This window comes from Oncorhynchus kisutch, unplaced genomic scaffold, assembly GCF_002021735.2.
Source record: "Oncorhynchus kisutch isolate 150728-3 unplaced genomic scaffold, Okis_V2 Okis06b-Okis10b_hom, whole genome shotgun sequence".
NCBI lineage: Eukaryota > Metazoa > Chordata > Actinopteri > Salmoniformes > Salmonidae > Oncorhynchus > Oncorhynchus kisutch.
Genome location: NW_022261983.1, coordinates 20199358 through 20222318, shown reverse-complemented (window position 1 = coordinate 20222318; position 22961 = coordinate 20199358). Strand labels below are relative to the sequence as shown.

At 47.9% G+C, this 22961-nt stretch overlaps 1 protein-coding gene across 1 annotated transcript; it reads right to left on the bottom strand.

The window, feature by feature from the left end:
- Nucleotides 1-1773: 1773 nt before the first annotated feature.
- Nucleotides 1774-16486, bottom strand: LOC116360014 (RNA pseudouridylate synthase domain-containing protein 1-like). Its single transcript, XM_031814449.1, has 6 exons — nucleotides 16422-16486; nucleotides 10627-11057; nucleotides 8800-8923; nucleotides 6607-6709; nucleotides 2954-3055; nucleotides 1774-2289 (listed from the first exon to the last, which is right to left on the bottom strand). Exons 2-6 carry the CDS (start codon nucleotides 11028-11030, stop codon nucleotides 1874-1876), a joined length of 1149 nt encoding a protein of 382 aa, XP_031670309.1. The 5' UTR covers nucleotides 11031-11057; nucleotides 16422-16486; the 3' UTR covers nucleotides 1774-1873.
- Nucleotides 16487-22961: the final 6475 nt, after the last annotated feature.

The window sequence follows — 22961 nt, the reverse complement described above, 5'->3', positions numbered from 1 at the left end:
AAGGCTATTACGGTTACAGAAGTCGTCAAAAGAGAGCGCCTGGGGAATAGGAGTGGAGCTAGGCACTGCAGGGCCTGGATTCACCTCTACATCGCCAGAGGAACATAGGAGGAGTAGAATAAGGGTACGGCTAAAAGCTATGAGAATTGGTCGTCTAGAACGTCTGGAACATAGAGTAAAAGGAGGTTTCTGGGGGCGATAAAATAGCATCAAGGTATAATGTACAGACAAATGTATGGTAGGATGTGAATACAGTGGAGGTAAACCTAGGTATTGAGTGATGAAGAGAGAGATATTGTCTCTAGAAACATCGTTGAAACCAGGAGATGTCATTGCATGTGTGGGTGGTGGAACTAATAGGTTGGATAAGGTATAGTGAGCAGGACTAGAGGCTCTACAGTGAAATAAGCCAATAAACACTAACCAGAACAGCAATGGACAAGACATATTGACATTAAGGAGAGGCATGCTTAGTCGAGTGATCAAAAGGGTCCGGTGAGTGGAGAGGTTGGTTGGTGATTTAGACAGCTAGCCAGGGCATCGGTAGCAAGCTAGCATAGGATGGAGGTCTGTTGTTAGCCACCTCCTGCGCTCCGTCAGTAGATTAGTGGGGTTCCGTGTGGTAGAGGGGATTAATCCAAATCACACAACAACAACAAAAATAAAAACAATAGATATAGTTATAGAGGCCCAAGAAGAAAACATAATAATAATAATAATAAAAATAAATTGTCCGATTGTCTATTCAGATAGCAACCGGTAAGACAGCTAACGGTTAGCAGGCCGCAGATGGGCGTTCAGGTAACGTCGCGACGGAGGAGCCGGCCGAATAACTCCTTCGGGTAGATAACGTCGGCAGTCCAGTTGTGAAGGCCCGGTGGGGCTCCGCGAAGGCAGCAAAACGGGTCCGGATAGGCGACTGCAGCCCAGGTGCGATTGATGGAACTCAGGAGTGATTGACGGAGCCCGCTAGCTCCGGAACAATTGATGTTTGCTCCGGAATCGACGAAGGCCGATAGTCACACGGATAGCAGCTAGCTAGCTGTGAGATCCGGGCATGAATGTCCAGAGAGCAGTCGAAATCCAGGGACATGGAGATTAAAATTGGTCCGGTATGCTCCGCTCCGAGCCGCGCTGCGCCGTACAGAACTGGCGATAGACTTTCGAGCCAAAGGATAGCCGATGACCACAAACCGTGGTTAGCTGAATACTAACGATTTGCCAGTAAAGGAGCTAACTAGCTTCTGAACTAGCTTCTGGATTAGCTTCTGGCTAGTTTCAGGTTAGCTTCTTGGAGTTTCTGGCTAGCTTCTTGGAGGATTACAGATCTGAGGTAAATAATACTTTTTTATAAATATACATTGGTGAGGCGGGTTGCAGGAGAGTGTTTTGAAGATGAGTTGATGGAAAATAAAAATAAAATGTATGTGAAAAAGTTGTAAATATATATATATACAGGACACGACAAGACGAGGACAAAAGACGTCTGAACTGCTATGCCACCTTGGAGAAATGAGGATGAAGAGAGGAGAAGGAGAAGGGGGATGAAGAGAGGAGAAGGAGAAGGGATGAGGATGAAGAGAGGAGAAGGAATGGGGATGAAGAGAGGAGAAGGAGAAGGGATGAGGATGAAGAGGGGAGAAGGGATGAGGATGAAGAAGGAGAAGGAGAAGGGATGAGGATGAAGAGAGGAGAAGGAGAAGGGATGAGGATGAAGAGAGGAGAAGGAGAAGGGATGAGGATGAAGAGAGGAGAAGGAGAAGGGATGAGGATGAAGAGGGGAGAAGGGATGAGGATGAAGAGGGGAGAAGGAGAAGGGATGAGGATGAAGAGAGGAGAAGGAGAAGGGGGATGAAGAGAGGAGAAGGAGAATTCAGACATCAGTCCACTCAGACAACCACTGCTGACACATCCTCCTCTGCTCCTCACTCTCCTCTCTCCCCCTCAACCTCTTCCTCCTCTCCTCCTGCTGCCTCCTCCTCTCCTCCTGCTGTCTCCTCTTCTCCTCCCGCTCTGTCCTCTCCTCCGCCGCCCTGTGCTCCAGCAGGGTCTCCACGACTCCCTCTACAGTCCGGAGGCAGCGCTGCGGGCGCCAGCGGGGGTCAGTGGGCGTGGTGAAGGGGTCGGGGGCGGCGGCCTGCAGGGGGAGCGGCTCCAGAGGGAGGTGTAGGAGGTGTGCGTGCAGCATCATGCGATAGGGGGCGCTGTCCTCTCCCAGGCTGTAGGTGTGGTCTCCTACGATGGGGTGCCCTACCGCCTCACAGTGAACCCTCAGCTGGTGGGTACGACCTGACACACAACATCACAACAATATGAGTAGAGTATTTTTGTCACCTACAGAACACTATATAGGCCTATCTGTGAATGTGTTTACCTACCGAACACTATATAGGCCTATCTGTGAATGTGTTTACCTACCGAACACTATATAGGCCTATCTGTGAATGTGGTTACCTACCGAACACTATATAGGCCTATCTGTGAATGTGTTTACCTACCGAACACTATATAGGCCTATCTGTGAATGTGTTTACCTACCGAACACTATATAGGCCTATCTGTGAATGTGTTTACCTACCGAACACTATATAGGCCTATCTGTGAATGTGTTTACCTGTGTGTGTGTGTGTCTTTGAACCTGCGTGTGTGTGTGTGTCTTTGTACCTGTGTGTGTGTGTGTCAGGTACCTTTGTGTGTGTGTGTGTGTGTGTGTGTGTGTGTGTCTTTTTACCTTTGTGTGTGTGTGTGTGTGTGTGTGTGTGTGTCTGTGTGTGTGTGTCTTTGTACCTGTGTGTGTGTGTGTCTTTGTCCCTGTGTGAGTGTGTGTGTGTGTGTGTACCTGTGTGTGTGTGTGTACCTGTGTGTGTGTGTGTACCTGTGTGTGTGTGTGTACCTGTGTGTGTGTGTGTACCTGTGTGTGTGTGTGTGTGTGTGTACCTGTGTGTGTGTGTACCTGTGAGAGGCTGCAGCACCACCTTGGTAACAGGGTCTCCATCATAATCTCCGTACTCCAACACGGTGAGCTGAGACCGACAGGGCTTGGGGTTCTCACAACCTGCAGAGAGACTCTCAATGAGACCGACAGGGCTTGGGGTTCTCACAACCTGCAGAGAGACTGGCAATGAGACTGACCTGGCTTGGGGTTCTCACAACCTGCAGAGAGACTCTCAATGAGACTGACAGGGCTTGGGGTTCTCACAACCTGCAGAGAGACTCTCAATGAGACTGACAGGGCTTGGGGTTCTCACAACCTGCAGAGAGACTCTCAATGAGACTGACAGGGCTTGGGGTTCTCACAACCTGCAGAGAGACCGGCAATGAGACTGACAAGGCTTGGGGTTCTCACAACCTGCAGAGAGACTCTCAATGAGACTGACAGGGCTTGGGGTTCTCACAACCTGCAGAGAGACTCTCAATGAGACTGACAGGGCTTGGGGTTCTCACAACCTGCAGAGAGACTCTCAATGAGACTGACAGGGCTTGGGGTTCTCACAACCTGCAGAGAGACTGGCAATGAGACTGACAGGGCTTGGGGTTCTCACAACCTGCAGAGAGACTGGCAATGAGACCGACAGGGCTTGGGGTTCTCACAACCTGCAGAGAGACTCTTAATGAGACTGACAGGGCTTGGGGTTCTCACAACCTGCAGAGAGACTCTTAATGAGACCGACAGGGCTTGGGGTTCTCACAACCTGCAGAGAGACTCTCATTGAGACCGACAGGGCTTGGGGTTCTCACAACCTGCAATGAGACTGACAGATCTACAACTAACATTTCCATGTGATTTTGGTCAGTAACCTGAAGAGAGACTTGCTGTCAGTGAGAGTGACAGATCTAGAACTAACATTTCTATGTGAATTTGGTCTGTAAAGAGAGACTTGCTGTCAGTGAGAGTGACAGATCTAGAACTAACATTTCTATGTGAATTTGGTCGGTAACCTGAAGAGAGACTTGCTGTCAATGAGAGTGACAGATCTAGAACTAACATTTCTATGTGATTTTGGTCAGTAACCTGAAGAGAGACTTGCTGTCAATGAGAGTGACAGATCTAGAACTAACATTTCTATGTGAATTTGGTCGGTAACCTGAAGAGAGACTTGCTGTCAATGAGAGTGACAGATCTAGAACTAACATATCTATGTGAATTTGGTCGGTAACGAGAGACTTGCTGTCAGTGAGAGTGACAGATCTAGAACTAACATTTCTATGTGATTTTGGTCAGTAACCTGAAGAGAGACTTGCTGTCAATGAGAGTGACAGATCTAGAACTAACATTTCTATGTGAATTTGGTCGGTAACCTGAAGAGAGACTTGCTGTCAATGAGAGTGACAGATCTAGAACTAACATTTCTATGTGAATTTGGTCGGTAAAGAGAGACTTGCTGTCAGTGAGAGTGACAGATCTAGAACTAACATTTCTATGTGAATTTGGTCGGTAACCTGCAGAGAGACTTGCTGTCAGTGAGAGTGACAGATCTAGAACTAACATTTCTACGTGAATTTGGTCAGTAACCTGCAGAGAGACTTGCTGTCAGTGAGAGTGACAGATCTAGAACTAACATTTCTACGTGAATTTGGTCAGTAACCTGCAGAGAGACTTGCTGTCAGTGAGAGTGACAGATCTAGAACTAACATTTCTACGTGAATTTGGTCAGTAACCTGCAGAGAGACTTGCTGTCAGTGAGAGTGACAGATCTAGAACTAACATTTCTATGTGAATTTGGTCGGTAACCTGCAGAGAGACTTGCTGTCAGTGAGAGTGACAGATCTAGAACTAACATTTCTACGTGAATTTGGTCAGTAACCTGCAGAGAGACTTGCTGTCAGTGAGAGTGACAGATCTAGAACTAACATTTCTACGTGAATTTGGTCGGTAACCTGAAGAGAGACTTGCTGTCAATGAGAGTGACAGATCTAGAACTAACATTTCTACGTGAATTTGGTCGGTAACCTGAAGAGAGACTTGCTGTCAATGAGAGTGACAGATCTAGAACTAACATTTCTACGTGAATTTGGTCGGTAACCCAAAAGGTTACATACTGCAGCTTTAAAGAGAGTAACTTTCATGAAGAAAACGAATCCGTGGAAAACCAGACGTTTAAGTCTGACCTCACCTCTGTGAGCTAACCTCACCTCTGTGAGCTAACCTCACCTCTGTGAGCTAACCTCACCTCTGTGAGCTAACCGTACCACTGTGAGCTAACCGTACCTCTGTGAGCTAACCGTACCTCTGTGCGCTAACCTCACCTCTGTGAGCTAACCGTACCTCTGTGAGCTAACCGTACCTCTGTGAGCTAACCTCACCTCTGTGAGCTAACCTCACCTCTGTGAGCTAACCGTACCTCTGTGAGCTAACCTCACCTCTGTGAGCTTGCCTTACCACTACCACTGTGAGCTAACCGTACCTCTGTGAGCTAACCTCACCTCTGTGAGCTAGCCTTACCACTACCACGGTGAGCTAACCGTACCTCTGTGAGCTAACCTCACCTCTGTGAGCTAGCCTTACCACTACCACTGTGAGCTAACCGTACCTCTGTGAGCTAGCCTTACCACTACCACTGTGAGCTAACCGTACCTCTGTGAGCTAACCTTTCCTCTGTGAGCTAACCTTACCTCTACCACTGTGAGCTAACCGTACCTCTGTGAGCCATGTCATTACCTGGTACTCCCTGTATATAGCCATGTTATTACCTGATACTCCCTGTATATAGCCATGTTATTACCTGATACTCCCTGGTACTTCCTGTATATAGCCATGTTATTACCTGGTACTTCCTGTATATAGTCATGTTATTACCTGATACTCCCTGGTACTTCCTGTATATAGCCATGTTATTACCTGGTACTCCCTGTATATAGCCATGTTATTACCTGATACTCCCTGGTACTTCCTGTATATAGCCATGTTATTACCTGGTACTCCCTGTATATAGCCATGTTATTACCTGGTACTCCCTGTATATAGCCATGTTATTACCTGGTACTCCCTGTATATAGCCATGTTATTACCTGGTACTTCCTGTATATAGCCATGTTATTACCTGGTACTTCCTGTATATAGCCATGTTATTACCTGGTACTCCCTGTATATAGCCATGTTATTACCTGATACTTCCTGTATATAGCCATGTTATTACCTGGTACTTCCTGTATATAGCCATGTTATTACCTGGTACTTCCTGTATATAGCCATGTCATTACCTGGTACCTGACTGTGAGAGAGAGAGAGAGAGAGAGAGAGAGAGAGAGAGAGAGAGAGAGAGAGAGAGAGAGAGAGAGAGAGAGAGAGAGAGAGAGACTCACACACACACACACACACACACACACACACACACACACACACACACACACACACACACACACACAGAGACACAGACACACACACACAGACACACACAGACACACACAGACACACACACACACACACACACACACACCCACACACACACACACACACACACAGACACACACACACTGACACACACACAGACACACACACACACTGACACACACAGACACACACACACACACACACAGACACACACCCACCCACCCACCCACCACACACACACACACACACACACTGACACTGCAGCAGGTTCTTACCGTCTGTTCCTTGGATACACATCATGTGTGTTCTTCCCTCTGTGGTGTTTTCACCGATGGGGAAGTCTATAGTCATCTTCTCCTCCTCTACCCAGCTTCTCACCTGGAGGAAACACATCTATAGTCATCTACTCCTCCTCTACCCCAGCTTCTCACCTGGAGGAAACACATCTATAGTCATCTTGTCCTCCTCTACCCAGCTTCTCACCTGGAGGAAACACATCTATAGTCCTCTACTCCTCCTCTACCCAGCTTCTCACCTGGAGGAAACACATCTATAGTCATCTACTCCTCCTCTACCCAGCTTCTCACCTGGAGGAAACACATCTATAGTCATCTACTCCTCCTCTACCCAGCTTCTCACCTGGAGGAAACACATCTATAGTCATCTTCTCCTCCTCTACCCAGCTTCTCACCTGGAGGAAACACATCTATAGTCATCTTCTCCTCCTCTACCCAGCTTCTCACCTGGAGGAAACACATCTATAGTCATCTTCTCCTCCTCTACCCAGCTTCTCACCTGGAGGAAACACATCTATAGTCATCTTCTCCTCCTCTACCCAGCTTCTCACCTGGAGGAAACACATCTATAGTCATCTTCTCCTCCTCTACCCAGCTTCTCACCTGGAGGAAACACATCTATAGTCATCTTCTCCTCCTCTACCCCAGCTTCTCACCTGGAGGAAACACATCTATAGTCATCTACTCCTCCTCTACCCAGCTTCTCACCTGGAGGAAACACATCTATAGTCATCTTCTCCTCCTCTACCCAGCTTCTCACCTGGAGGAAACACATCTATAGTCATCTACTCCTCCTCTACCCAGCTTCTCACCTGGAGGAAACACATCTATAGTCATCTACTCCTCCTCTACCCAGCTTCTCACCTGGAGGAAACACATCTATAGTCATCTACTCCTCCTCTACCCAGCTTCTCACCTGGAGGAAACACATCTATAGTCATCTACTCCTCCTCTACCCAGCTTCTCACCTGGAGGAAACACATCACATCTATAGTCATCTTCTCCTCCTCTACCCAGCTTCTCACCTGGAGGAAACACATCTATAGTCATCTACTCCTCCTCTACCCAGCTTCTCACCTGGAGGAAACACATCTATAGTCATCTACTCCTCCTCTACCCAGCTTCTCACCTGGAGGAAACACATCTATAGTCATCTACTCCTCCTCTACCCAGCTTCTCACCTGGAGGACACACATCTACAGTCATCTACTCCTCTGTGAGCTAACCTCACCTCTGTGAGCTAACCTCACCTCTGTGAGCTTGCCTTACCACTACCACTGTGAGCTAACCGTACCTCTGTGAGCTAACCTCACCTCTGTGAGCTAGCCTTACCACTACCACGGTGAGCTAACCGTACCTCTGTGAGCTAACCTTTCCTCTGTGAGCTAACCTTACCTCTACCACTGTGAGCTAACCGTACCTCTGTGAGCTAACCTTTCCTCTGTGAGCTAACCTTACCTCTACCACTGTGAGCTAACCGTACCTCTGTGAGCCATGTCATTACCTCGTACTCCCTGTATATAGCCATGTTATTACCTGGTACTCCCTGTATATAGTCATGTTATTACCTGATACTCCCTGGTACTTCCTGTATATAGCCATGTTATTACCTGGTACTCCCTGTATATAGCCATGTTATTACCTGGTACTTCCTGTATATAGCCATGTTATTACCTGGTACTTCCTGTATATAGTCATGTGGAGGAAACACATCTATAGTCATCTTCTCCTCCTCTACCCAGCTTCTCACCTGGAGGAAACACATCTATAGTCATCTTCTCCTCCTCTACCCAGCTTCTCACCTGGAGGAAACACATCACATCTACAGTCATCTACTCCTCCTCTACTCCTCCTCTACCCAGCTTCTCACCTGGAGGAAACACATCACATCTATAGTCATCTTCTCCTCCTCTACCCAGCTTCTCACCTGGAGGAAACACATCACATCTATGGTCATCTTCTCCTCCTCTACCCAGCTTCTCACCTGGAGGAAACACATCTATAGTCATCTACTCCTCCTTTACCCAATTTCTCACCTGGAGGAAACACATATTAAATGATGAGCTACAAATGTTCTCATGCTGAGTGTGTGTGTGTGTGTGTGTGTGTGTGTGTGTGTGTGGTGGTGGGTGTGTGTGGTGTGGTGGTGTGTGTGTGTGCGTGCGTGCGTACCAGTGCTAGGTAAACCTTGGTAGCTCTGCGGTCTTTAAAACAGTGGTAGACCCGGCCAGCAGCAGCCTTGTTCAGAGCCACACACAGAACCCCACTGGTGGAGTAGTCCAGTTGGTGACAGAACCTGACAGAGAGAGAGAGACAGAGAGAGACAGAGAGAGACAGAGAGAGAGAGAGACAGAGAGAGACAGAGAGAGAGAGACAGAGACAGAGAGAGAGAGAGAGAGAGAGAGAGAGACAGACAGAGGGAGAGAGAGACAGAGAGAGAGAGAGAGAGAGAGAGAGAGAGAGAGAGAGAGAGAGAGAGAGAGACAGAGAGAGACAGAGAGAGAGAGACAGAGACAAGAGAGAAGAGAGAGAGAGAGAGAGAGAGAGAGAGAGAGAGAGAGAGAGAGAGAGAGACAGAGAGAGAGAGAGACAGAGAGAGAGATTGAACAGAGAGAGAGAGACAGAGAGACAGAGGGAGAGATAGAGAGAGACAGAGAGAGAGAGAGAGAGAGAGAGAGTGAGAGAGAGAGAGAGACAGAGAGAGACAGAGAGAGAGAGAGAGAGAGAGAGAGAGAGAGAGTGAGAGAGAGACAGAGAGAGACAGAGAGAGAGATTGAACAGAGAGAGAGATTGCACAGAGTGAGAGATTACACAGATCCACAAAGAATTCGAAAACAAATCCAATTTTGATAAACTCCCATATCTACTGGGGGAAAGTCCACAGCGTTCCATCACAGCAGTAAGATTTGTGACCTGTTGCCACAAGAAAAGGGCAACCAGTGAAGAACAAACACCATTGTAAATACAACCCATATTTATGCTTATTTAATTTATCTTGTGTCCTTTAACCATTTGTACATTGTTAAAACACTGTATATATATATAATATGACATTTGTAATGTCTTTACTGTTTTGAAACTTCTGTATGTGTAATTTACTGTTCATTTTTTATTGTTTATTTCACTTTATATATTATCTACCTCACTTGCTTTGGCAATGTTAACACATGTTTCCCATGACAATAAAGCCCCTTGAATTGAGAGAGAGAGATAGAGAGAGAGAGAGAGAGAGAGAGACAGAGAGAGAGAGAGAGAGAGACGACAGAGAGATAGAGAGAGAGAGACAGAGAGAGAGAGAGAGAGAGAGAGAGAGAGAGAAAGAGAGAGAGAGAGAGAGAGAGAGAGACAGACAGACAGACAGACAGACAGACAGACAGACAGACAGACAGACAGACAGACAGACAGACAGACAGACAGACAGACAGACAGACAGACAGACAGACAGACAGACAGACAGACAGACAGACAGACAGAGAGACAGACAGACAGACAGACAGACAGACAGACAGACAGACAGACAGACAGACAGACAGACAGACAGACAGACAGACAGACAGACAGACAGACAGACAGACAGACAGACAGACAGACAGACAGGGAGAGAGAGAGACAGACAGAGAGAGAGATAGAGAGACAGAGACCGAGAGAGAGAGACAGAGAGAGAGAGAGAGAGAGGGAGAGAGAGACAGAGAAAGAGAGCGGGAGAGAGGTGGAGAGAGAGAGAGAGCTCAGCCCCAGCTATCTCTAGACCGTGTGTTTCTCTTACCTGAATCCATAGTACGTCCCGGGGTCGGCCAGCTCAGGGAAGCGGAGTCCCAACTGTTTCTGGACAGTGTGTTTCTCTTACCTGAATCCATAGTACGTCCCGGGGTCGGCCAGCTCAGCCCCAGCTATCTCTAGACCGTGTGTTTCTCTTACCTGAATCCATAGTACGTCCCGGGGTCGGCCAGCTCAGGGAAGCGGAGTCCCAACTGTTTCTGGACAGTGTGTTTCTCGTACCACATCTTGCTGTCGATGCGGATGTCCCAGTGCTTATCCACTATGATGTAGTCACGGCTCTGATACAGAACCTTCAGACTGTCAACACTGGCGGGTTCCACACCTCTGGACGGTTCCACACCCCTGGTCGTTTCCATACCCCTGGTCGTTTCCATACCCCTGGTCGTTTCCATACCCCTGGTCGTTTCCACACCACTGGCCAGTTCCACACTGCCAGGTTCCATACCGCTGCCTGGTTGCACACTGGTCGGTTCCCTCAGACTGTCCACACTGCCAAGTTCCATACTGCCAGGTTCCACACCGGCAGGATCCATACTGCTAGGTTCCATCCTGCCAGGTTCCACACCGGCAGGATCCATACTGCCAGGTTCCATACTGCCAGTTTCCACACCGGCAGGATCCATACTCACCACTCAGCTCAGCCTGACCTGCTGAAACACGAGACAACACGAGGGACTGATGATGTGCTTCCTCAACAGTCAGAATTAAAACTAAAGAAATCTGTCATTCCTTTTGACGTTTATTGCCAAAGAGAGATTAGTCGCGCAATTTTACATCTAAGATGTTTGGTGCAGTATTTGTTATTTTATTTATTATTTGCATGAAAACGGGTCCTTTCTCGTTGAACGACAGACTTTATTGAAGAATCTTTACTGTTGACCATCTCAAGGCCATCAGACTGTTAAACAGCCATCACTAACATTGAGTGGCTGCTGCCAACACACTGACTCAACTCTCTGTCTCAAGGCCATCAGACTGTTAAACAGCCATCACTAACATTGAGTGGCTGCTGCCAACACACTGACTCAACTCTCTATCTCAAGGCCATCAGACTGTTAAACAGCCACCACTAACATTGAGTGGCTGCTGCCAACACACTGACTCAACTCTCTGTCTCAAGGCCATCAGACTGTTAAACAGCCATCACTAACATTGAGTGGCTGCTGCCAACACACTGACTCAACTCTCTATCTCAAGGCCATCAGACTGTTAAACAGCCACCACTAACATTGAGTGGCTGCTGCCAACACACTGACTCAACTCTCTGTCTCCAAGGCCATCAGACTGTTAAACAGCCACCACTAACATTGAGTGGCTGCTGCCAACACACTGACTCAACTCTCTGTCTCAAGGCCATCAGACTGTTAAACAGCCACCACTAACATTGAGTGGCTGCTGCCAACACACTGACTCAACTCTCTGTCTCCAAGCCATCAGACTGTTAAACAGCCACCACTAACATTGAGTGGCTGCTGCCAACACACTGACTCAACTCTCTGTCTCAAGGCCATCAGACTGTTAAACAGCCACCACTAACATTGAGTGGCTGCTGCCAACACACTGACTCAACTCTCTATCTCAAGGCCATCAGACTGTTAAACAGCCATCACTAACATTGAGTGGCTGCTGCCAACACACTGACTCAACTCTCTGTCTCCAAGCCATCAGACTGTTAAACAGCCACCACTAACATTGAGTGGCTGCTGCCAACACACTGACTCAACTCTCTGTCTCAAGGCCATCAGACTGTTAAACAGCCATCACTAACATTGAGTGGCTGCTGCCAACACACTGACTCAACTCTCTGTCTCAAGGCCATCAGACTGTTAAACAGCCACCACTAACATTGAGTGGCTGCTGCCAACACACTGACTCAACTCTCTGTCTCAAGGCCATCAGACTGTTAACCAGCCACCACTAACATTGAGTGGCTGCTGCCAACACACTGACTCAACTCTCTGTCTCAAGGCCATCAGACTGTTAAACAGCCACCACTAACATTGAGTGGCTGCTGCCAACACACTGACTCAACTCTCTGTCTCAAGGCCATCAGACTGTTAAACAGCCACCACTAACATTGAGTGGCTGCTGCCAACACACTGACTCAACTCTCTGTCTCCAAGGCCATCAGACTGTTAAACAGCCATCACTAACATTGAGTGGCTGCTGCCAACACACTGACTCAACTCTCTGTCTCAAGGCCATCAGACTGTTAAACAGCCACCACTAACATTGAGTGGCTGCTGCCAACACACTGACTCAACTCTCTGTCTCAAGGCCATCAGACTGTTAAACAGCCACCACTAACATTGAGTGGCTGCTGCCAACACACTGACTCAACTCTCTGTCTCAAGGCCATCAGACTGTTAAACAGCCACCACTAACATTGAGTGGCTGCTGCCAACACACTGACTCAACTCTCTGTCTCAAGGCCATCAGACTGTTAAACAGCCACCACTAACATTGAGTGGCTGCTGCCAACACACTGACTCAACTCTCTGTCTCAAGGCCATCAGACTGTTAAACAGCCATCACTAACATTGAGTGGCTGCTGCCAACACACTGACTCAACTCTCTGTCTCCAAGCCATCAGACTGTTAAACAGCCACCACTAACATTGAGTGGCTGCTGCCAACACACTGACTCAACTCTCTATCTCAAGGCCATCAGACTGTTAAACAGCCACCACTAACATTGAGTGGCTGCAGCCAACACACTGACTCAACTCTCTATCTCAAGGCCATCAGACTGTTAAACAGCCACCACTAACATTGAGTGGCTGCTGCCAACACACTGACTCAACTCTCTATCTCAAGGCCATCAGACTGTTAAACAGCCACCACTAACATTGAGTGGCTGCTGCCAACACACTGACTCAACTCTCTGTCTCAAGGCCATCAGACTGTTAAACAGCCACCACTAACATTGAGTGGCTGCTGCCAACACACTGACTCAACTCTCTGTCTCAAGGCCATCAGACTGTTAAACAGCCATCACTAACATTGAGTGGCTGCTGCCAACACACTGACTCAACTCTCTGTCTCCAAGCCATCAGACTGTTAAACAGCCACCACTAACATTGAGTGGCTGCTGCCAACACACTGACTCAACTCTCTGTCTCAAGGCCATCAGACTGTTAAACAGCCATCACTAACATTGAGTGGCTGCTGCCAACACACTGACTCAACTCTCTGTCTCCAAGGCCATCAGACTGTTAAACAGCCACCACTAACATTGAGTGGCTGCTGCCAACACACTGACTCAACTCTCTGTCTCCAAGGCCATCAGACTGTTAAACAGCCATCACTAACATTGAGTGGCTGCTGCCAACACACTGACTCAACTCTCTGTCTCAAGGCCATCAGACTGTTAAACAGCCACCACTAACATTGAGTGGCTGCTGCCAACACACTGACTCAACTCTCTGTCTCAAGGCCATCAGACTGTTAAACAGCCACCACTAACATTGAGTGGCTGCTGCCAACACACTGACTCAACTCTCTGTCTCAAGGCCATCAGACTGTTAAACAGCCACCACTAACATTGAGTGGCTGCTGCCAACACACTGACTCAACTCTCTGTCTCAAGGCCATCAGACTGTTAAACAGCCACCACTAACATTGAGTGGCTGCTGCCAACACACTGACTCAACTCTCTGTCTCAAGGCCATCAGACTGTTAAACAGCCATCACTAACATTGAGTGGCTGCTGCCAACACACTGACTCAACTCTCTGTCTCCAAGCCATCAGACTGTTAAACAGCCACCACTAACATTGAGTGGCTGCTGCCAACACACTGACTCAACTCTCTATCTCAAGGCCATCAGACTGTTAAACAGCCACCACTAACATTGAGTGGCTGCTGCCAACACACTGACTCAACTCTCTATCTCAAGGCCATCAGACTGTTAAACAGCCACCACTAACATTGAGTGGCTGCTGCCAACACACTGACTCAACTCTCTGTCTCCAAGCCATCAGACTGTTAAACAGCCACCACTAACATTGAGTGGCTGCTGCCAACACACAACTCTCTGTCTCCAAGCCATCAGACTGTTAAACAGCCACCACTAACATTGAGTGGCTGCTGCCAACACACTGACTCAACTCTCTGTCTCAAGGCCATCAGACTGTTTAACAGCCACCACTAACATTGAGTGGCTGCTGCCAACACACTGACTCAACTCTCTGTCTCCAAGCCATCAGACTGTTAAACAGCCACCACTAACATTGAGTGGCTGCTGCCAACACACTGACTCAACTCTCTGTCTCAAGGCCATCAGACTGTTAAACAGCCATCACTAACATTGAGTGGCTGCTGCCAACACACTGACTCAACTCTCTGTCTCAAGGCCATCAGACTGTTAAACAGCCATCACTAACATTGAGTGGCTGCTGCCAACACACTGACTCAACTCTCTATCTCAAGGCCATCAGACTGTTAAACAGCCATCACTAACATTGAGTGGCTGCTGCCAACACACTGACTCAACTCTCTGTCTCAAGGCCATCAGACTGTTAAACAGCCACCACTAACATTGAGTGGCTGCTGCCAACACACTGACTCAACTCTATATCTCAAGGCCATCAGACTGTTAAACAGCCACCACTAACATTGAGTGGCTGCTGCCAACACACTGACTCAACTCCAACCACTTTAATAATGGGCATTGATGGGAAATGATGTAAATATATCACTAGCCACTTTAAACAATGCTACCTAATATAATGTTTACATACCCTACATTATTCATCTCATATGTATACGTATATACTGTACTCTATATCATCGACTGCATCCTTATGTAATACATGTATCACTAGCCACTTTAACTATGCCACTTTGTTTACATACTCATCTCATATGTATATACTGTACTCGATATCATCTACTGTATCTTGCCTAAGCTGCTCTGTACCATCACTCATTCATATATCCTTATGTACATATTCTTTATCCCCTTACACTGTGTATAAGACAGTCGTTTTTGGAATTGTTAGTTAGATTACTTGTTGGTTATTACTGCATTGTCGGAACTAGAAGCACAAGCATTTCGCTACACTCGCATTAACATCTGCTAACCATGTGACCATTAACATCTGCTAACCATGTGTATGTGACAAATAAAATTTGATTTGATTTGAATTTGAATTCAATTCAATTCAATTCAAGGGGCTTTATTGTCAATGGGAAACATGTGTTAACGCAAGTTAATAAATAATGTTAATAGATAATAAACAAAAGTGAAATAAACAATAAAAATTAACAGTAAACATTACACTCACAGAAGTTCCAAAACAATAAAGACATTTCAAATGTCATATTATGTCTATATAGTGTTGAAAAGATGTACAAATAGTTAAAGTACAAAAGGGAAAATAAATAAACAAAATGGCCTGATTGTTTAATTGAACTAGGCAAGTCAGTTAAGAACAACTTCTTATTTACAATGACGGCCTGCCTACTCCGGCTGACGCTGAGCTAATTGTGTGCCGCCCTATAGGACTCCCAATCACGGCCAGATGTGATTCAGCCTGGATTCGAACCAGGGAGTGTAGTGACGCCTCTAGCACTGAGATGCAGTGCCTTAGACATTAAATAATCACTCCCCAGAGTCCAAAAACAAACACAAAACGTAACAAAACGTGGTAATAATATATGCATGTAACGTTCCGATCTGTTTAGGCTGGGAAACATCACATCCCTGTCTGTCTGCCTGTGTGTCTGCCTGCCTGCCTGCCTTCCGTACACAGATATATGAGTTGCACTGTTTTACTAGATACAATAGCTAATTAAAGAGTTTATATTATAAAATGGACAGACAGTGGTACGATGTAACAAACATTCATTAGCCTGCTAAGTAACGATAGCTGACGTTATCTAAGTTAGCAAGCTATCTATCTAGCTAAATCAGATTAGTTTTACAGTCAGTGTCATTTTTTTCGGTACGTTAGATTGTTATCTAGCGAGTTAGTACAATTGATTTGAAAAGTAGTTTAATGTTGTTATATACCTGTTTATTATTAAGTCTCTCCAGTAGACAGAGACAAGAAACAAACCCAAAACACGGAAGCTGTGACAACGTCATAGTGACGGAGAAGCACTAACAACCAATCACAGCCCAAAGAAGCGTTGAATACGCCTACAAATTCAAATATTCCTTGTTCCGAAAAGAAACAGTGTTTTACTGACGCTACTAGATACTACTAACGTTAAGACATTTTCATGAAATATCCTACCCTTTTTTTGTTTATGTGTTACACACATCCATGCGCTTTTTGTTGGAACAAAGGCAAATTAGGTCCTGACAAGTATTTTTTATTTTAACAAGTCAGTTTAATAAGAAGATATTCTAATTTACAATGACGACATACACCGGGGCAAATCAGGACGACGATTGGCCAATTATGCGTCGCACTACGGGACTCTCAATCACGGCTGGTTGTAATATAGCCTGGTATCGAACCAGGGTGTCTGTAGTGACGACTCCAGCACTGAGATGCAGTGTGTTAGACCGCTGCGCCACTCGTAAATGACAGTATTTTTTAACCTTGGATTCGATCCCATCTCGCATCATGCTATTTTTGTTGAGGAAAAAAACGGTTCAATGTTGGTCCTTTTTGTGTTATTAAACTTTTCAAATTGTACATATAAACATATACGGAAGTCGGATTATACATTGAAAATGCATATTGAGCAAGGTGCATCACAGGAGGTTGGTGACACCTTGATTGGGGAGGACGGTCTCGTTGTAATGGCTGGAGCAGAATCAGTGGAAAGGTATCAAACACATCAAACGATGTTGTCCGTGTGTTTGATGCCGTTCCATTTGCAACCCTGGTCACAGCCATTAACGATGAGCCGTCCTCCCCTCGTCAGCGCCCCACTGAGGTACACTGAGGCCTCCACCAAACACCAAACACATAGGTTTAAGAACATTCAAATGTCATATCAGGTTGTATTGAAGCCTATGAGTTTCAGACTATGTTTGTTTTTAAACTAAATCTTAATGATTACACACAAAAAAAATGTCAGCTAAAAGAAAAACATCTCCCTTTATTTATAAATCATTTGACAATGAAATTATCGTCCAGGAAATTGACATCATTACAATCTTGGAATAAACACAATTTGACTTCATTGTTTGTTACTTTTTTTTTTTGGTCATTATTAATTTTATTTGAAAAGAATAACTCCACCCAGAAAGGGGTAATATGACCACAACAATGATGTCGATGTCCCTCAAAATGTAGAGTCATTACCCTCTACGTTGAATATCATTCTTAAAAATTCATTTGATGGATAAAAATAATTTAGAATAATAAAAAGAAAATGGTTCTCTTTGACCTTGGTTAGTCTAGAGAAAGACAAATATTTATTTCTTATTTTCTTGGTTACAGATTCATCAAACATTTGACAGATATAAATTCCTTTTTTTAAACTGTTCTGGGGATAATTATTAGGAAATTACTTGTCTGACACTTTTATTACTAGAAGGAAACTGTACAATATTGCTTAGGGGAAGAGACAAGGAAAGTCAAGTTTGATCATAAAATCATTATTATTGAGGATATTACCAGAAATTAGGAAACAGGTCATGGTAGAAATAGTTTTAGTTACTCAGCTCCGTGATCCTGGAATTCTCTCCTGAACATTTTAAAATGTGATGATCTAGTTTAGTTGGTTATTTAATCGATGTATATATCACAGAAGATTGTAATTGTTTTTAGGCCAGCTGTTTCTAGTCAAGATGTTTGTGTTTTTAATGTAATATGTAATTGTTGTACTGTATGTTGTGTTTATAGTTGTGTTTAATGTTGTGTTTTTGTCTGAAACGTTGTTCCCCCCCTGCTGCTATTGGACCAGGTCTCTCTTGGAAAAGAGATGTTAATCTCAATGAGAAAAAAAACGGTATAAATAAAAGGTAAAATTAAAAATTAAAAAATTAAAAGGTGGAAAACTTTTCAAATATACATAAACAAATACAGAAGTCACAGGAGGTTGGTGACACCTTGATTAGGGAGGACGGTCTCGTTGTAATGGCCGGATGAGCCGTCCTCCCCTGGTGCATCACAGGAGGTTGGTGACACCTTGATTAGGGAGGACGGTCTCGTTGTAATGGCCGGATGAGCCGTCCTCCCCTGGTGCATCACAGGAGGTTGGTGACACCTTGATTAGGGAGGACGGTCTCGTTGTAATGGCCGGATGAGCCGTCCTCCCCTGGTGCATCACAGGAGGTTGGTGACACCTTGATTAGGGAGGACGGTCTCGTTGTAATGGCCGGATGAGCCGTCCTCCCCTGGTGCATCACAGGAGGTTGGTGACACCTTGATTAGGGAGGACGGTCTCGTTGTAATGGCCGGATGAGCCGTCCTCCCCTGGTGCATCACAGGAGGTTGGTGACACCTTGATTAGGGAGGACGGTCTCGTTGTAATGGCCGGATGAGCCGTCCTCCCCTGGTGCATCACAGGAGGTTGGTGACACCTTGATTAGGGAGGACGGTCTCGTTGTAATGGCTGGATGAGCCGTCCTCCCCTGGTGCATCACAGGAGGTTGGTGACACCTTGATTAGGGAGGACGGTCTCGTTGTAATGGCTGGATGAGCCGTCCTCCCCTGGTGCATCACAGGAGGTTGGTGACACCTTGATTAGGGAGGACGGTCTCGTTGTAATGGCTGGATGAGCCGTCCTCCCCTGGTGCATCACAGGAGGTTGGTGACACCTTGATTAGGGAGGACGGTCTCGTTGTAATGGCCGGATGAGCCGTCCTCCCCTGGTGCATCACAGGAGGTTGGTGACACCTTGATTAGGGAGGACGGTCTCGTTGTAATGGCTGGATGAGCCGTCCTCCCCTGGTGCATCACAGGAGGTTGGTGACACCTTGATTAGGGAGGACGGTCTCGTTGTAATGGCTGGATGAGCCGTCCTCCCCTGGTGCATCACAGGAGGTTGGTGACACCTTGATTAGGGAGGACGGTCTCGTTGTAATGGCTGGATGAGCCGTCCTCCCCTGGTGCATCACAGGAGGTTGGTGACACCTTGATTAGGGAGGACGGTCTCGTTGTAATGGCTGGATGAGCCGTACTCCCCTGGTGCATCACAGGAGGTTGGTGACACCTTGATTAGGGAGGACGGTCTCGTTGTAATGGCTGGATGAGCCGTCCTCCCCTGGTGCATCACAGGAGGTTGGTGACACCTTGATTAGGGAGGACGGTCTCGTTGTAATGGCTGGATGAGCCGTCCTCCCCTGGTGCATCACAGGAGGTTGGTGACACCTTGATTAGGGAGGACGGTCTCGTTGTAATGGCTGGATGAGCCGTCCTCCCCTGGTGCATCACAGGAGGTTGGTGACACCTTGATTAGGGAGGACGGTCTCGTTGTAATGGCTGGATGAGCCGTCCTCCCCTGGTGCATCACAGGAGGTTGGTGACACCTTGATTAGGGAGGACGGTCTCGTTGTAATGGCTGGATGAGCCGTCCTCCCCTGGTGCATCACAGGAGGTTGGTGACACCTTGATTAGGGAGGACGGTCTCGTTGTAATGGCTGGATGAGCCGTCCTCCCCTGGTGCATCACAGGAGGTTGGTGACACCTTGATTAGGGAGGACGGTCTCGTTGTAATGGCTGGATGAGCCGTCCTCCCCTGGTGCATCACAGGAGGTTGGTGACACCTTGATTAGGGAGGACGGTCTCGTTGTAATGGCTGGATGAGCCGTCCTCCCCTGGTGCATCACAGGAGGTTGGTGACACCTTGATTAGGGAGGACGGTCTCGTTGTAATGGCTGGATGAGCCGTCCTCCCCTGGTGCATCACAGGAGGTTGGTGACACCTTGATTAGGGAGGACGGTCTCGTTGTAATGGCCGGATGAGCCGTCCTCCCCTGGTGCATCACAGGAGGTTGGTGACACCTTGATTAGGGAGGACGGTCTCGTTGTAATGGCTGGATGAGCCGTCCTCCCCTGGTGCATCACAGGAGGTTGGTGACACCTTGATTAGGGAGGACGGTCTCGTTGTAATGGCTGGATGAGCCGTCCTCCCCTGGTGCATCACAGGAGGTTGGTGACACCTTGATTAGGGAGGACGGTCTCGTTGTAATGGCTGGATGAGCCGTCCTCCCCTGGTGCATCACAGGAGGTTGGTGACACCTTGATTAGGGAGGACGGTCTCGTTGTAATGGCTGGATGAGCCGTCCTCCCCTGGTGCATCACAGGAGGTTGGTGACACCTTGATTAGGGAGGACGGTCTCGTTGTAATGGCTGGATGAGCCGTCCTCCCCTGGTGCATCACAGGAGGTTGGTGACACCTTGATTAGGGAGGACGGTCTCGTTGTAATGGCTGGATGAGCCGTCCTCCCCTGGTGCATCACAGGAGGTTGGTGACACCTTGATTAGGGAGGACGGTCTCGTTGTAATGGCTGGATGAGCCGTCCTCCCCTGGTGCATCACAGGAGGTTGGTGACACCTTGATTAGGGAGGACGGTCTCGTTGTAATGGCCGGATGAGCCGTCCTCCCCTGGTGCATCACAGGAGGTTGGTGACACCTTGATTAGGGAGGACGGTCTCGTTGTAATGGCTGGATGAGCCGTCCTCCCCTGGTGCATCACAGGAGGTTGGTGACACCTTGATTAGGGAGGACGGTCTCGTTGTAATGGCTGGATGAGCCGTCCTCCCCTGGTGCATCACAGGAGGTTGGTGACACCTTGATTAGGGAGGACGGTCTCGTTGTAATGGCTGGATGAGCCGTCCTCCCCTGGTGCATCACAGGAGGTTGGTGACACCTTGATTAGGGAGGACGGTCTCGTTGTAATGGCTGGATGAGCCGTCCTCCCCTGGTGCATCACAGGAGGTTGGTGACACCTTGATTAGGGAGGACGGTCTCGTTGTAATGGCTGGATGAGCCGTCCTCCCCTGGTGCATCACAGGAGGTTGGTGACACCTTGATTAGGGAGGACGGTCTCGTTGTAATGGCTGGATGAGCCGTCCTCCCCTGGTGCATCACAGGAGGTTGGTGACACCTTGATTAGGGAGGACGGTCTCGTTGTAATGGCTGGATGAGCCGTCCTCCCCTGGTGCATCACAGGAGGTTGGTGACACCTTGATTAGGGAGGACGGTCTCGTTGTAATGGCTGGATGAGCCGTCCTCCCCTGGTGCATCACAGGAGGTTGGTGACACCTTGATTAGGGAGGACGGTCTCGTTGTAATGGCTGGATGAGCCGTCCTCCCCTGGTGCATCACAGGAGGTTGGTGACACCTTGATTAGGGAGGACGGTCTCGTTGTAATGGCTGGATGAGCCGTCCTCCCCTGGTGCATCACAGGAGGTTGGTGACACCTTGATTAGGGAGGACGGTCTCGTTGTAATGGCTGGATGAGCCGTCCTCCCCTGGTGCATCACAGGAGGTTGGTGACACCTTGATTAGGGAGGACGGTCTCGTTGTAATGGCTGGATGAGCCGTCCTCCCCTGGTGCATCACAGGAGGTTGGTGACACCTTGATTAGGGAGGACGGTCTCGTTGTAATGGCTGGATGAGCCGTCCTCCCCTGGTGCATCACAGGAGGTTGGTGACACCTTGATTAGGGAGGACGGTCTCGTTGTAATGGCTGGATGAGCCGTCCTCCCCTGGTGCATCACAGGAGGTTGGTGACACCTTGATTAGGGAGGACGGTCTCGTTGTAATGGCTGGATGAGCCGTCCTCCCCTGGTGCATCACAGGAGGTTGGTGACACCTTGATTAGGGAGGACGGTCTCGTTGTAATGGCTGGATGAGCCGTCCTCCCCTGGTGCATCACAGGAGGTTGGTGACACCTTGATTAGGGAGGACGGTCTCGTTGTAATGGCTGGATGAGCCGTCCTCCCCTGGTGCATCACAGGAGGTTGGTGACACCTTGATTAGGGAGGACGGTCTCGTTGTAATGGCTGGATGAGCCGTCCTCCCCTGGTGCATCACAGGAGGTTGGTGACACCTTGATTAGGGAGGACGGTCTCGTTGTAATGGCTGGATGAGCCGTCCTCCCCTGGTGCATCACAGGAGGTTGGTGACACCTTGATTAGGGAGGACGGTCTCGTTGTAATGGCTGGATGAGCCGTCCTCCCCTGGTGCATCACAGGAGGTTGGTGACACCTTGATTAGGGAGGACGGTCTCGTTGTAATGGCTGGATGAGCCGTCCTCCACCGGTGCATCACAGGAGGTTGGTGACACCTTGATTAGGGAGGACGGTCTCGTTGTAATGGCTGGATGAGCCGTCCTCCCCTGGTGCATCACAGGAGGTTGGTGACACCTTGATTAGGGAGGACGGTCTCGTTGTAATGGCTGGATGAGCCGTCCTCCCCTGGTGCATCACAGGAGGTTGGTGACACCTTGATTAGGGAGGACGGTCTCGTTGTAATGGCTGGATGAGCCGTCCTCCCCTGGTGCATCACAGGAGGTTGGTGACACCTTGATTAGGGAGGACGGTCTCGTTGTAATGGCTGGATGAGCCGTCCTCCCCTGGTGCATCACAGGAGGTTGGTGACACCTTGATTAGGGAGGACGGTCTCGTTGTAATGGCTGGATG

Bases quoted from the DNA above. Each gene is read 5' to 3' on its own strand.
- LOC116360014 (XM_031814449.1), bottom strand. From the start codon at position 11,030: ATGGATCCTGCCGGTGTGGAAACTGGCAGTATGGAACCTGGCAGTATG. The intron at 8,924-10,626 runs GTACGAGAAACA...TCTCTCTGTCAG, and splicing joins CGCATCGACAGCAAGATGTG to GTTCTGTCACCAACTGGACT. The intron at 3,056-6,606 runs GTAAGAACCTGC...GTCTCTCTGCAG, and splicing joins GTGTATCCAAGGAACAGACG to GTTGTGAGAACCCCAAGCCC.